A 14859-nucleotide genomic window follows, 5' to 3' on the forward strand; every position below is an offset into this window, starting at 1 on the left:
ATTTCCTATTCATCATCTGGTTAGTCTAAATCACAGGCTGAATATGTTATATGTAGTATATATATATTTTATTCTTAATCGTTCATGACATCTAAATCTACTACCTCAAATAATGATAATGAGTCTTTATTAATAACGTACATAAAATTCTTTTCTTCGCATCCCCCAGCATGTTAGGAAGTTGGGGTCAGAGCGCAGGGTCAGCTATGATCCACTTGTAAGTCTTCTCAGTTGTAAGTCGCTTTGGATGAAAGTGTCTGCTAAATGAATAAATGTAAATGATACAGTGTCCCTGGAGCAGAGAGGGTTAAGGGCCTTGCTCAAGTTGCCCAACAGTGGCAGTGCTGGGGCTTGAACCCCTGACCTTCCGATCAGTAACCCAGGGCCTTAAACACCTTAATTTACCCCTGATTCTAAACATGACAACATAGACACATAAATATCATCAGTAGTAAAAAAAATAAAATAAAAATCCAACCATCCATCCATTTTCTATACCGCTTATCCTTCAGGGTCGCGGTGAACCTGGAGCCTATCCCAGGGAGCATCGGGCACGAGGCGGGGTACACCCTGGACGGGGTGCCAATCCATCACAGGGCACGATCACATAGACATTCATACACTATGGAAACTATCGACATGCCAATCAGCCTACCATGCATGTCTTTGGACTGGGGGAGGAAACCTGAGTACCCGGAGGAAACCCCCACAGCACGGGGAGAACATGCAATCCACTAAACTACAGTCCGCCCTGCAGTAAAAAAAAAAAATGAAAATAATAATAAAATATGGTTTACATTACGTATAATCTCTTCAATAAACATAATTATGTAGTTTTGCCCAATTTTGTGCAACTCATGAGTTTTAAACCAAACATTTTGCAGACAGAGACCCATTTAACTAAATAATTGACAAACCTATTTATGAACATGTTTTGGGTGTTTTTTTGTAATGAACTGCAGGTCACAGATTTTTATTCTTTACATTTCCACTCACACAACATTTTATTAAAATGATAATTTATCAGTTTCAAGTTTAAATTATTTATACCACTTGTTGTTGAGTGATCGAGGTTTGGATTAAACCCATCTCAAATGATCAAACAGGTCAATAACGACTGCATAAGAAAATAAATAATAAATAACTTAATTGTTGGTTGTGATTTCCACCACTGTTTACAAGTCAAGGGGTGGCCTGGTCTGATGAATCACGGTTTCTTTTACATCATGTGGAGGCCAGGTGCGTGTGCATCTCTTACCTGGGGAAGACATGGCTCCAGGATGCATTATGGGAAGAAGGCAAGATGGCGGAGGAAGTGTGATGCTCTGGGGAATCTTCTGCTGAGAAACCCTTGTGTCCTGGCATTCATGTGGATGTTACTTTGACACGTACCACCTACCTGAACACTGTTACAGACCAAGTACACCTCTTCATGGCAACACTATTCCCTAATGACAGTGGGCTCTTTCAGCAGGATAATGCTCCCTGCCACACTGCAAAAAATGATCAGGAACGGTTTGAGGAACATGACAAAGAGTTCAAAGTGTTGACTCGGCCTCCAAATTCCTCAGATCTCAATCCGATCGAGCGTCTGTAGGATGTTCTGAACAAACAAGTCTGATCCATAGAGGCCCGACCTCACAACTTAAAGGATCTGCTGCTAATGTCTCGGTGCCAGATATCAGAGCACGCCTTCAGAAGTCTCGTGGAGTCCATGCCTCGACGGGTCAGAGCTGTTTTGGTGGCATAAGGGGGCGCTACAAGTGGTTTTAATATTATGGCTGATCGGTGTAATTTAAAATGGGTTAAATTCACTTTTTTGTCATTTATCTACACACAATAGAACACAAAGCAAAAGCTTAAGTGTTAAAATGAAATCTCACTTAACTAATTATTATATTTCATATAAAATATATATACTTTGCTCATTTATATTCAGACCCTTGGTAAAAGCACCCCAGATTGAACTTAGGTACATTGATTCCTTTCACTACATTTGTTTTGATAATCTTGAGATGTCTCCAGAACTTGACTGGAATCCATCTGTGGCAAATTCAATTGACCGGACATGATTTAGAAAGGCACAGCACATGGCAGGAAAAAAAAACGAAAAAAAAAAACAAGCGATGAAGTCCAAGGAACTTGCCGTAGACCTACACGATCATACTGTGACAGGACATAGATCTGTCATTTCTAAAGCTTTGAACGTTCCCAACTCACAACTGAGTCCATCATTGTGAAATGAATGAAGTTTGGAACAACCAGGACTCTTTTTAGAGCTGGCCGTCTGGTGACCAAGTCTTCCAGCAGAGAGAACCTACTGGAAGGACAACCTTCACAGAAATACTTCATTAATCAGACCTTTATGGCTAGACAGAAGCCACTCCTGAGAAAGAGGCATATGGCAGGTATTCAAAATGACTCTGATAGGCTTGCTGCGATAGTCTGTGTTACACGGTGTTCGGCTACACACCCGTTACATCACTTGCCCATGGCAGCGCCGTCCCTACTGTCATATTGCTTTTTTTTTTTTTTTTTAAATAGTAATAAAAATAACTTAGTTCAGTTAGAGAAGTCGCAGCACAGATCAGCAGAAGTCAGATTTCATTCGTCACGTGATGAGAGCGAGGCGAGCTGACCGACCAGAAGAGCGAGGCGAGATGCCTGACAACGCACCAGCAATTGGCGCCCCCAAGTTGCCGCTAATTCGAAAGCGGAAGTGAAATGCGCATGGGGATTCATAAGCAATTTAAAAGCGAGGGGGGGAAAAAAAAGAGGGAAAAGCAGCAATGTCCCCCAACCCAACCAGGTGATACCAGTGTTATCACGCGTCGATTAACTGGTGGGAAAATTTCCTCACCATCACATCCCTAGAGAAGAACATTCTCTGCGCTGAGGAGAACTCGAAGCACTACATTTGGCGAAAACTAGATACTGCTCATCCACTGGTAATATCTCTATGGTGAAGCATGGTAGTGGCAGCATCATGCTATGGGGTGCTTCTCAGTGGCAGGGATGTAGAGACTGGTCACAACTGAGGTGAATGATTATTACAGCTAAATAAGGAGAGGTCCTTGAAGAAAACCTGCACCAGACTGCACAAAACAGGGAGTTCATCTTTCAGCACGACAGTGACCCGAAGCATACAGCCAAGACACCACTGGAGTGGCGTCAGGACAAGTCCGAATGTCTTTGAGTGGCCCGGCCAAAGCCCAAACTTCAACCCCATAGAACATCTGGAAGAAACCTGAAGGTTGCAGTTCACAGATGCTCTCCATTCAATCTGATTAAGCTTGAGAGGATCTGCCAGAAAGAATGGGAGAAACTGCTCAAATCAAGATGTGCAAACCTTGTACAGACTTACCCAAGAATTGGGTAACTGCTGCAAGAGGTGCTTCACAGAGTACTGAATACTAATCGTAAAGGTTCGTTAAATATAACGAAAAGAGATTACAGGTTTTTCCTATACAAGTAAAAATTTTTTTTTTTTTTACATTTAATCTATTTTAAATTAAATCTATAATAGAATAAGAAGTGTCCAAAAACTGAAGGCTTAACTTGAATACTTAACTAAGCCACTGGATCATACGGTTCTTGTGGTTAGTTAAAGTTGAATAAACTTACCTCAGTATAGAAAAAAAACCCAAAAAAAACCTGATGAGCTATGATTTCTTCAAGATAAACATCTCTCACAGGAGTAATAACCCACAGCAATGGTAAAATAAGATAAGGGCTTTTCTGGTAATCATAATATCATTAAAAAAAATGCTTGAATATGCAAATGAATACTCTGAATAATCATTAAATATTATGTTGTATTTCTTTTCGGGCACTTGCAGTGACACGCTGCAACAAGCAGTCATTTGAACTCTTTATTGTCAGTTTGGGAAAGATGGACTGACTGTAGAAAACGTAAAGTAGCGAGCTCTCCCTTTTAAACACCTCCACAGTTATAGAAAGCGTTACCCATCTTCAGCGTTCAGAGACAGGGAGTTTAGGTGCAGGATTTATGCGGGAAAGATAAAAAATAGGGCTTTTTTTCCTTCTTCTTCTTTCTTTCTTTCTTTTCCCCAATTCTGACAAAGTCAAAAACACAACGACTAGACTTAACCAGTAAAGTAAAACCCTGAATTTGGTCAGTGCACATAAAGTTTGTATTTCATAATACAAGTTAGACAAAAGATAAAGCAAATCTACGAATGCAGTTCCATTTCATTAGACAGAAATCTCTTTAAATAGGGTGTGTGAAGCTTTCTAAGGCAACATTAAATTGATAAAAAAGGGTCATCTAATAGGCTTGTGTAGTACAGGAATGAAACTATACAGCGTCTCTCTCTTTTTGTTTTTTTTCTTTTTTTTTTTTGCTCATATACAATATACACAGACCTTATTTTTCAGGTTTGGCCAGAGCAGCCGATACACCCGTTTGTGTAACAAATATCCTACATTTTACGGTCTCTAAGATGCGCCCGCATGTATTCAGAGACACAATACAAACATACCTATGCACAAACATTTTCTCCTTAAAGCACTTTTGCGAATCTGCACGTTACACATTGATATAGACCTGACTGGAATAAATTCCAAAGCTCTTGGGTATTTCTCAGACTGTATGTCAAAACTAAGTCTTCCTAATGAAACTGTACTGTATTATATAATTGGATTTGGCTGAGTCATCAAGTTCATTTCCCTCTAACGGTGTCTCGCGTTTGTAAAGATAAGTCCATATTTCTACAGACAAAGGTGACCGTATTTATTATTATTATTATTATTATTATTATTTTACCTAATTCCCCACATCTGAATATCAGATTCTATAAATCAACTCTAAAAATTTCCAGAACATACCATCTAAATAACTGCATGACTAAGCTATTTTTCTGTCTTTTAAATACAGCTATCTTCTGTATAGGTTTCTGCAGTTTTCAAATCCACGGCCTCTTAACTGGCGCCCATCGACTGTTCTTCCACACTCGAGACGTGATTGTCCAGTCACAGCAAAATATATTCATTCTAAACAGCTGTTAAAAATGTTATATGTGTTAAAGTAAGGAGGGTTAGAGCATTTCAAACTTTTCAATGCTGGGGAAAAAAAAAATAAAAAAAATAAAAATAAAAAAAAAACACCTTGGCTGGGGTATAGAACAAGTCTAAGCATTTACATTTGTACAAATATATGTTTGAATATAAGCAAACATTTACATGATAAAAGCTGACCATGAGCTGCTACACACCGGTCAAAAGGCTCAATAAAATAAAACACATAAAACTGCTCTGAAATGAATACTTTGGAGGAAAAACTGAGCTTCTTGGCTGGAGTACTTGTTGGTGCTGCAGCAGTTCATGTCTGAGATACACACGACACGCACTTCATTTCCTGCTAGGAGAAGAACAAGCTGACCCAAACACTCAGGGATTCCCAAACTACACACCTATTGTCGCTTTCTGGATCCTCATGGCCAGCCCTCCTATGACGAATGAGATGAGTTGAAAATGAGACACGAGAGGAGTGAGCGCTCGTCTGGATCGACTACGCCACAGGGCCTGGACTAGAACACGCCGTGAGCGTGATGTGGACGAGGGGAGGGATTTTCCTCCGTGAACACCCTGACTCAATCCCTGCTCCTTCCCAGGGAAAGGGTTTTCTTTAAGAATGTTTTTTTTTTTTTTTTTTAAACCTTCGGCCGGCGTACGTTCACAAGTTCTTTGTGTTCAGATGCGTTTTGTAATGCTTTGTGAGGTGGTCGCTCCGCATGAATCGCTTCTGACACTTTGCGCATTCAAAGCGCTTGTCTCCTGTAATAAATAAATAAATAAATAAATAAATAAATACACACACACACACACACACACACAAAGTAATATAATGAGTAACGCTGGCTGGATTAAAGAGCCTCAGCAAAACTCTACAAGTCAAGTATGCACACCTACAAAGCTTTGTAGATAAGTTCTATAGTCATAATTACAGTTAAATACAATTGTGGGGACAACAACAACAACAACAACCCATAAAGAAAGCAAGAGACAGAGAAAATAAAATTCTATGTACCGTGATTCCCCTCAATGCATAAAACGTCAACTGAACAAATTCACCAGTATCAAATATGTCTCATACTTCATCACAGCACAAAGACTACTGTTAGATGCTCACTATACACTCAATATATAAAGTGCAACTGTCAATCATTCTAGATTCACATGCTGATTGGCTTATCTGCTACTATTACTCGGCTGATACGGAGTACAAAATGTGTAAAGGATGGCAAGTCTGAAATGCGGCCTCAGGGGTGGCGAAAACGACAATAAAATATAAACGATTTCCGGATTACTTTCCTAACAACTCCATTTCGTTCATGTTTTCCAGCAGGAATATTTCTTACTTCGACCCCTATAAGAGTTCACGCGACCTTGCGTGTTACAGATGTATGTCGGTATAAATGAACAGACTATGGGCATAAATGATAAACAAGGTTTATATGTATAGCACAGCGCATTCTAAAAGCGATCTATAATCAACGCCGAGTTTCCTTCCATGCGATTTTATCCTCCCACTGATGCGAGCTAGCGGACCGCGGACCTTAAATAAGGAGTACAAAACATAGCTTGTTAATATACACACGCTTAATTGGTTCATTTGCTTGTTTGTGTAAACTACACTGAACATCGCCGCCCCAGACTTTGTATCTTGTCGTGTGGTTTTGCCAGCTTTTAAGAAGGTACAGCACACTGTCTGATAATGAAGAAGTCCATGTTCCTCCGAGGTTTAAAAGTGACTGTCAATAATTCTAATGGCTCTATTGTTTACAAACTGTAATCGTACATTATTCAACTTTCTAACCAGCAATATTGAGCTTTCAGTTTAAGATGGACACGACCATTCGCATGGTCTTGCTGTGACAGGCCTGATTTTGTTCTCGGGTGGATGTAGCTACCTATAGTGAGCGAATATAGATGAAAACTTACGTAAATACAATTGATATAACCTGTAGAAATGGCTCGTGTAAAGAAGGTAGGGGACAAAGGCTGGTGATGAGGTATTTACTATACAAAACCCTATATACGTTTCATAGGAGAAATATTCATGATTCTAATAGGTTTGATTTTCTGAAGAACTGTAACTGCAGTCCCACTTTGATATTTTTTATAAACTGTATTGTACCTGTATGTGTCCTGGCGTGTCTCTGGAGTTCGTCACTGCGTGTGAAGCTTTTCCCACAGAAGACCCAGCTGCACGTGAAAGGCCGCTCCCCCGTATGGAGCCGCACGTGCGCTCGCAGCAGGGACGTCTTCCGGAAGGTCTTCCCACAACCTACTATGTGGCAGATGTGCTTCCTCTTCCCAACCTCACCCGGCCTACAGAAGCCAAGACAAAGAGTTAAATGAGTGGCGATCAGTCTAGATACCAACAAAATAAAGCAGTGCCATGAACAGAGTCAGAGCTGCAAAAATATTTCTTACTATTCTGTCAAACAAACAGGATATTCTCTGAACATTCCACTCAGACAGAATATTATAATACAAACATCCAGTTCAATTAAGATCTCCCCGTCTGACAACACCCAGAGGATGTTGCATTCCCCTTTCACCTCTAGCTCATCTAAAAGTAATGCTATGATCATCTTAACAAGGTTAAAAGCCTTCTGAGCTGCTCCTATTAATGTAATCAGGGTCTGCTTTGCCTTTTCTCTGCATCTTTGCAGTTGGGACAGGTACATGCCATGCGACGTTTCTTCTCTCCCGGTTGGCTCTGGAGCTCAAGCGTAAGCGTCTGCTCCACCTTCAGCGGCTGGTCCTGCGTCTGCATGCTGCCCAGCTGTAGCCCACCTCCCTGAACCGTCTGTACTGTCAGGTGCTGCTGGCCTGGGAGCCAAACAAATCAGGCAGATGTGGCGCTTGTATCAGAACGTATAATACAGATTACACTACAGGAACTTCTCGCGCTAGATAAATGCTGAAAAGCCTTTCTAGACTAGTAATTATACAACACATGTTTGGGAAACTTCGACTGCACAGTACCGCCTTGCAATGGATTCGGGTAACGTCTTTACTTTAAAAGCTTCTGTTTACGTTTTCTGGTCCAGAAAAAAAAAAAAAACCTGATTGCATTTAAAAAAATTATTTTATTTTATTATTTTTTTAGTGACAAACATTTCCTTTAATTCCAAATGTAACAAACTTGATTTTAGGTTTTATTTCATGAATTCACCATGCTAAGGCACACTGACATTTTGGTGGTGCAAAGATGTATACATATTCAACAAATCTAAAACACACCTGATGATTATAAACGTTAATCATAAACATTCATCTTTCCTACTATTAATCATCTGAATAAGAGGATAATAGGATAACGTGAAATTCGAATGATATGAGAATACATTATTCACAGAAAGCCTACTGTGACCATACATGGGTCAGTCGAACTCCTACTCACCCCCTGAATTGGTGATGGTGACGGGAACTCCTTGTACTTGAACGCCGTTGATATTAATGGTCTGCACGGCTTGAGCTGCTGAAGTGAGCTGTGCCGCGTTAAGTGTTATCAGACCACCACCGGCAGGGGCGATCTTGGCAAAGGTCCTCTCTTTCCGTGCCCCCTGCTGGGCTTTCTTACTCACCATCGCCGGCGTGATGGGAGTGGTGGTGGGCGTCGTTGGAGTGGTTACGATGGTCTCCTGCAGCTGTACTGCCTGCCATTCACCCGAAGCTGTTTTTATCAGTACCTGTAAAATAAAAATAACACCAGTGTTGACAAAGTGAACACACCAAATGCTGATAATCATTTATACAACATATTACAATACAGCCAGATATAATTATCCATCAAGCGTACCAGCTGTTAGCCAGCTTGCTTTGTGATGCGAAAACTAACCCCTTTTTTACAGACATGTCACTGGCATCAACTAAACCCCAGCCGCCCACGATCACTAAATGTCTGCAGAAAACGAGACGCTGAGGTACCTGTGTGGGTTCTGAGGAAGCCACCTGCACACTGGGGGTGGCTGGCACTCGTTGGGGCACAGGGGGGAGTGTTGCGGATGCAGCTTGTACCACTTTTAGAGCCTGAGGCGGTATCTGCACCACCTGTTGATCTGATTTCTGCTGAACCAACTGCACCTGCTGTAGCACAGGCTGGCTCCCTCCTGGGCTCTGCACAATAAGGAGGTTGTTCCCTGCCTGACATGAGGAGGGGAAAAAATCAGTAACTACTAGCTTTCACAGCACACAACAAAACTGGGCTTACAAAAATGTTTGAATTACAACACATTTAAAATTGCAGCCTAGTGTTTAATCTTTATTCATGCCTACCAGTGTTCTTGCTGAACTCTGCTTTTACATCACCTGATCAGAGGACTTGTGTAGTAAGAGAGTACACAAGTGCTTTTAGAATAGTTTTACAGCTTACACTTTTTAAAAAAAAAAACCTTTTCATGATGGAGTTCAGGTTACGGGGCTAAAAATCATAAAGCCCCAGTTGTTCTAAAGGTCAAAAGCAGAGAACGATGAACCTACTTGAATGATGTTATCAGCTGTTGTTTCTATCAGCACTGTTTCCACTTGTTCAGCAATAGGTGGAGGTGAGGCTGGTGGAGGAGCAGGAGCGGGAGCAACTACAGCAGCCAGTCTCTTCCGCCCCCTCTTTCCCTTTACTGGCCGAGGCGAGGCGGCTGCTGACTCGGTGACAATCTGAGTGGTGCCCACTTCACCCGTAGCAACATTGAGGGGCAGAGCAAGTCCACTAGGCAGATGCATTATGTTAGTGGTGGGTGTAAAGTTAGCGTTGTTCTGCCTCCGCTTTTGCGTTGATGGCTTGATGGGTACTGTCTTATGTGCAGGAGTGGGAGTAGCAGCCTGCACTGTAACAGGTGAGGTGATGATCGCCTGGTTGGTCCCAGGGATGATCTGGAACTGTCCACCCTGGGGTACCATCTGAATGGTCTGAGCTCCCTGGATTTGGGGCACCACCTGGTACTGAATGTTGGCAGTAGCTGTACCTGCTGGGCGAGACGGGGGCTGTATAGTTAGGAGGATGGGACTTGATCCTGAAGAACCTACGCCTGCAGGGAGCTGAATGATATTTCCTTTGGCCGACAAAAAGCCCAGGTTTTTGGGTGGAGCCGGAGCGATGGGAGCAGGTTTGATGGGGTGAAGGCGGCGTGTGGTTGGCTGGGCCGGTGGAGCGCTGGCCGGAGCTTGGGCGGCAGGTGGGCCGATCTTACTGCAAGTGGCAGCCAGGAGCGCCAAAGGTGACGGCTGAGAATCCTACAAAACAGATGGCGACAAAGCAGACATTCAATCTGACCCGTGTCCACGTTTTTAACTTACACCTGTGCGGAGTCGTCAGAAAGACCAGCTGCAGACCACCCAGTGAGGTTTGAATAACAGAGGTCCTGCAGTCAAATTTACTAAGTAGTCAGAGCATTCAACAACCTAGTCACATTTGAGCCAGGATATAAAGAAAGGATGGACAAATCACTAGGACCTTTTCAAAAACGGGAACAAGCGGGTGCGTGGCAACACTGACAAGCGTGAGCAAAATAAATGGTAAATGGCGCACTTATATAGCGCTTTTATCCAAAGCGCTTTACACTGTGTCTCATTCACACACACATTCACACACCAATGGTAGCAGAGCTGCCATGCAAGGCGCTAACTTGCCATCGGGAGCAACTTGCGGTTCGGTGTCTTGTCCAAGGACACTTTGGCATGTGGAGTCATGTGGGCCAGGAATCGAACCATCAACCCTATGATTAGAGGACAACCCGCTCTACCAACTGACCCACAGCCGCACCTTAAACTGCACCCGACATGCAGTCACCTTGTTTGTGTCTGTATTCAGGCACTTAATTAGCCGTACTGTCTTACATTATGTTAGACACCGTTTTTCCGGCCCCTGCTTTGAGAAAGCATGATGAAAAAACCTCTTGAAAAAACAGCAAAACAAACAGAACCCATGCCCAAGACCAATGAGGAAACACAGTGTTGGTGCAAAATTGTGAGTTCTTACTTGAGAGGTGGTGGTTGAGGGCTGAAGATATTCACTGGGACTGACAGCAACTGTGGTGGCCATACTGTCCTTTTGATCTGGGAGGGGAGAAACAAAAAGAGAGACAGAACTTTTAGCAAATGGTCAAAATCGAAGTAAAAATATAGTAAAACGGCTATGCTGAATTAGAAATGCGGTCCAAAATTTGAACTGCACAACTTCTAATCGACTTTGATAGTACTGTCTGCACAGCCCCATGTTCATGTCAAAGAAGTCCATGTTCATGTAAAAGAAACATCAACTAGCTCAGGGATCACCAGTTACAGTTCAGGGAGACTGGAGTCTGGACTAAACCCGGTCATTAACTGGTGAGCTGAATCGCATGTACCAAGAACTGGAATTGAGGAACCCTGAAAATTCCCTTAAAAAGGTACATTAAGTGAGTTCAGCCTCTCTCTTGTTTTTTTATTTTTATTTTTAAGATTAAGTCTCTAAGGTCTACATTTGAATAATCCCCACTGATATTCACGAAGTACAGCCCCCAGGACCTGAAGATGCAAGAGGCGAACTAAACGTGACATGACGTGACAAAAGAACGACTCGGATCGAGAGGTGAGGTGAACTAACCGACTGCATCGCCTGAAGACCCAGCTAAACTATAAATGAATCGTTTCTGTTCCTAATAATTTGGCCTTGACTGCATTAGCTTATAGTTTATTTTTTATTCCAAATGCGATCAATGTTTGCGTAAGTACTACATGTGTTGAGGAATTGAACATGTAACATTTTAATTATATTTTGCTGAAATGACCCGAAAAAAAATTATTATTTGTTCATTTTGCTGAACGAGATTCAAAGATCCGAGTCAGTAAAATGATCCGAACTTCCCATCACTGACTACATTTACATGGACAGAAGTAATCTAATTGTTGACCTTATTCTGAATAAGACAACATTCTGATTAAGGTGTTTACATGAGTCGCTTTTAGAATATTCCTTTCATGTTCCTGTTTTACGTGTTATAGAACATAGATCGATTAACGACACACGTCATTACATCCCCACGTCACGCCATCCGACGTCCCTCCAGAATTTCACGTATCGACATACAGTTGGTCTTCGTTATGGGACCGTATACAGTTTTGGGTATTTCATTTTTAATTTTACGAAAGCTTCAAGTGCAGTTAATTATTTGTCGTGCTGTACGTGCAAATAGACGACTGCTTGAAGCCGTGGGCTGCGTCCCAAACCGCGTACTTACCTACTATATAGTAGCTGAAATACGTGTATTTAATACATAAATACGCGGTTTCGGACGCAGCCGTGCTCTCTCGTTTGCCGTCAAACGGTTGAGCGCTGCCGTGTGTGATCGTGTCCTGTCGCACAATGCGGTGAAAACTCTCACAAGACGTTAATAGCGTGATTAAAGTGTGTACATGTCTGTAACACGACTAAAACAGGAATACTCCACACGTCTTAATACGATTTGTGTTTACTTCGAGTATGACTTTAGTCGGATTACGGCCATCAATAATCGATGTTTACATGCTAGTTTCTTAATCAGAGTATCGTCTCAATCGGGTTAATATCGCGACATTGTTGTCCATGTAAACGCGCTGACTAAATTTCATGCACTTTCACAATCAAATGGACCTTACTAAAGAGGCGTTACATGTGAAATACACAAACATGCACAATCTCATTCATTCACATGGACTTTGCAGAGTTTTAGAAGCAAGCACAAATCCTGAAAAATAAAAAAATATATATATAATAATTTTTTTTAAAAAAGCATCACATCCCCCAGACCTCCAGCTCATCATACCGGTAGATAAGAGGCTGTGTGAGAAGACTAGCTAGTTAATACACATACTTAATTCATTCACAAGCTTCCTAAACAATGCTCGGTTTTATTCTCGACATAAACAACACGACTGGTATTAAAGACGCCATGTAAATCAACCTCTCTGCAATTCCTGGAGCTATAATAACTCGTACATTTCATAGAAACTAAATCCTGCGACAGCTCACATCCCAGTGAGGGGTGAAAGCGCCTCTTCGGAAAATAAACCAACCTTCGCTAACAGCTAAAAACAGACTGCAAGCTAACGACTACGCGTTAGCGCTAACAGAGCTAGCGCCGCTAGAGGGGCTCCAGCCTCGGCTTATCTTCCTCACATACTTAATCGCTCCTAAGCTTATGTAATGCACAGCTAAGTTTAGAGCAAACAGACGCCGAAATAATATGCATAAAAAAACAAACTCAACTCTGAACAGCGTAACTGCAAACCCGAACTGCGCTGTGCTAGCTAACTAGCTAGCATGCTAACGAGCCCCGAACTAGCCAGATAAACTCTTTGATACGGAAAAGCTCCCTGATTCCGGAAGTGTGCAGAATGTTGCAGTGTAATAGATCATTTTTGAAACACATTTCTTGCTAGCCTGGATAATGCAGCTCTGTGTTCAAAAAAAAAGAGAAGGGTACGGGGTGTTTTTTGGTTTGTTTGTTTTTTTAAAAAAAAAAAAAGTATATAGTAACATAAACGCCAACGTTATAATTCCTACCCACCGCTCATGACGACATTCGCTCTCCGTTAAACCTTCAAGAGTAAAGCTCATGTCCAGATCCCGCCCCGCGCCCTTCGACCAATCCGCATGCGTGTGGAGAGATGATTGATCAGAGTGCCGTCCAATCAACGCACGCTGTCTTCCTGATTGAATTTCAATCTGACCAATAGCTACAGCGGTTGTCGAGGTGCTGAGTCTTGACCAATAACACGTCGCGGTTTAGTGTAAAAAAAAGAAGGCGGGCGCTGAGACAGGTTATAAACGGTGGCGCATTTCACTGACGTCCTGCTCGACCAGTTAGAACTGGCTGAAACATATCAATCAAAAGTAATTGACATCCATTTTGTAACTCGAGCTGCTTTGGAGATGCTATAAGTGATCTTAGGACCTTAGTAGATCACCACAGTTTTGTGTGTGAATACAGTTCAAATGATGCTTTTCTTTGGATGTCTCCTTCCCCATAAATCCCAGACATTTCTGCTGTACATTAATTTACTCACCTACTCAAAAGCTTTGTCACTGTACATCTATTTCTTTGGAGTTTACTTTCTCAGTGGATTAAGGGTAATCATTGCACAACGGTTTGGTGTTTGTCTGTGGCCTTTTGACAAACAGCTATTTATTATAGTATCACATCTTCAGAGCCGTTTAACGCCCCAATGGCAGTCAATAGGAGTGTTCACACCCATGCGTATGGCGTTTGACACATGGCGTCAAATTTATTTAATGTTGAGGAGTTGTTTTTTTGGTTTTTTTTGACGCGCCGCGTTAAGAACTGGCCGACCAATGAGATTCGTGCTTTTGTTCATGTGCCCGGAGCCGCGGAAGTTGCATAAAACTACGGCTGCATCCGAAATCGCATACTGTGACAGTACGTACTAATCAGTACGTGTGTGTATTATGACTACAACCCCTGACAAACTACATCCGCCATGTTAGCATTGTCATGTGACCTTTGACATCATCATAAACACAAAAATCTTAAACAAGTTAATAATTTACTCCGGTATTGGTAAACAAGTCCTGTTCAACCAAGGTTTAATACTTAAAAAGAACTGACGCTGTCTTTTGCGGCGGGGGTTTCTGAGCTCGTCCGCACCAGTCCCGTTGCATCGTGGGATTGTTTGATTCGCGTAGTGTCCAGTATGCCAGAAGTAGTACACCATCCAGATATTTCTCGCCTACTGTTTCTCGCATGATTTTCGCCTACTATATAGTAGGTAAGTATGCGGTTTTGGACGCAGCCTATGACTTGGTGGCGCTCAAGTACAAAACTGCCTTGCCGACAAAGAAGAAGCCGAAAA

General features: G+C 42.1%; 1 protein-coding gene across 2 annotated transcripts; it reads right to left on the reverse strand.

The window, feature by feature from the left end:
• Window positions 1-3858: 3858 nt before the first annotated feature.
• sp2 (sp2 transcription factor) lies at window positions 3859-13948 on the reverse strand. Of its 2 annotated transcripts, none has more exons than XM_053634287.1 (8): window positions 13256-13948; window positions 11009-11085; window positions 9514-10263; window positions 8958-9177; window positions 8435-8719; window positions 7680-7860; window positions 7160-7353; window positions 3859-5796 (listed from the first exon to the last, which is right to left on the reverse strand). In XM_053634287.1, exons 2-8 carry the CDS (start codon window positions 11069-11071, stop codon window positions 5696-5698), a joined length of 1794 nt encoding a protein of 597 aa, XP_053490262.1. In that variant the 5' UTR covers window positions 11072-11085; window positions 13256-13948; the 3' UTR covers window positions 3859-5695. The 2 variants fall into 2 exon arrangements, with proteins under 2 accessions (XP_053490262.1, XP_053490261.1); XM_053634286.1 differs by having other exon boundaries at window positions 13557-13609.
• Window positions 13949-14859: the final 911 nt, after the last annotated feature.

The sequence above is a fragment of the Ictalurus furcatus genome, chromosome 10, assembly GCF_023375685.1.
Source record: "Ictalurus furcatus strain D&B chromosome 10, Billie_1.0, whole genome shotgun sequence".
Lineage (NCBI taxonomy): Eukaryota > Metazoa > Chordata > Actinopteri > Siluriformes > Ictaluridae > Ictalurus > Ictalurus furcatus.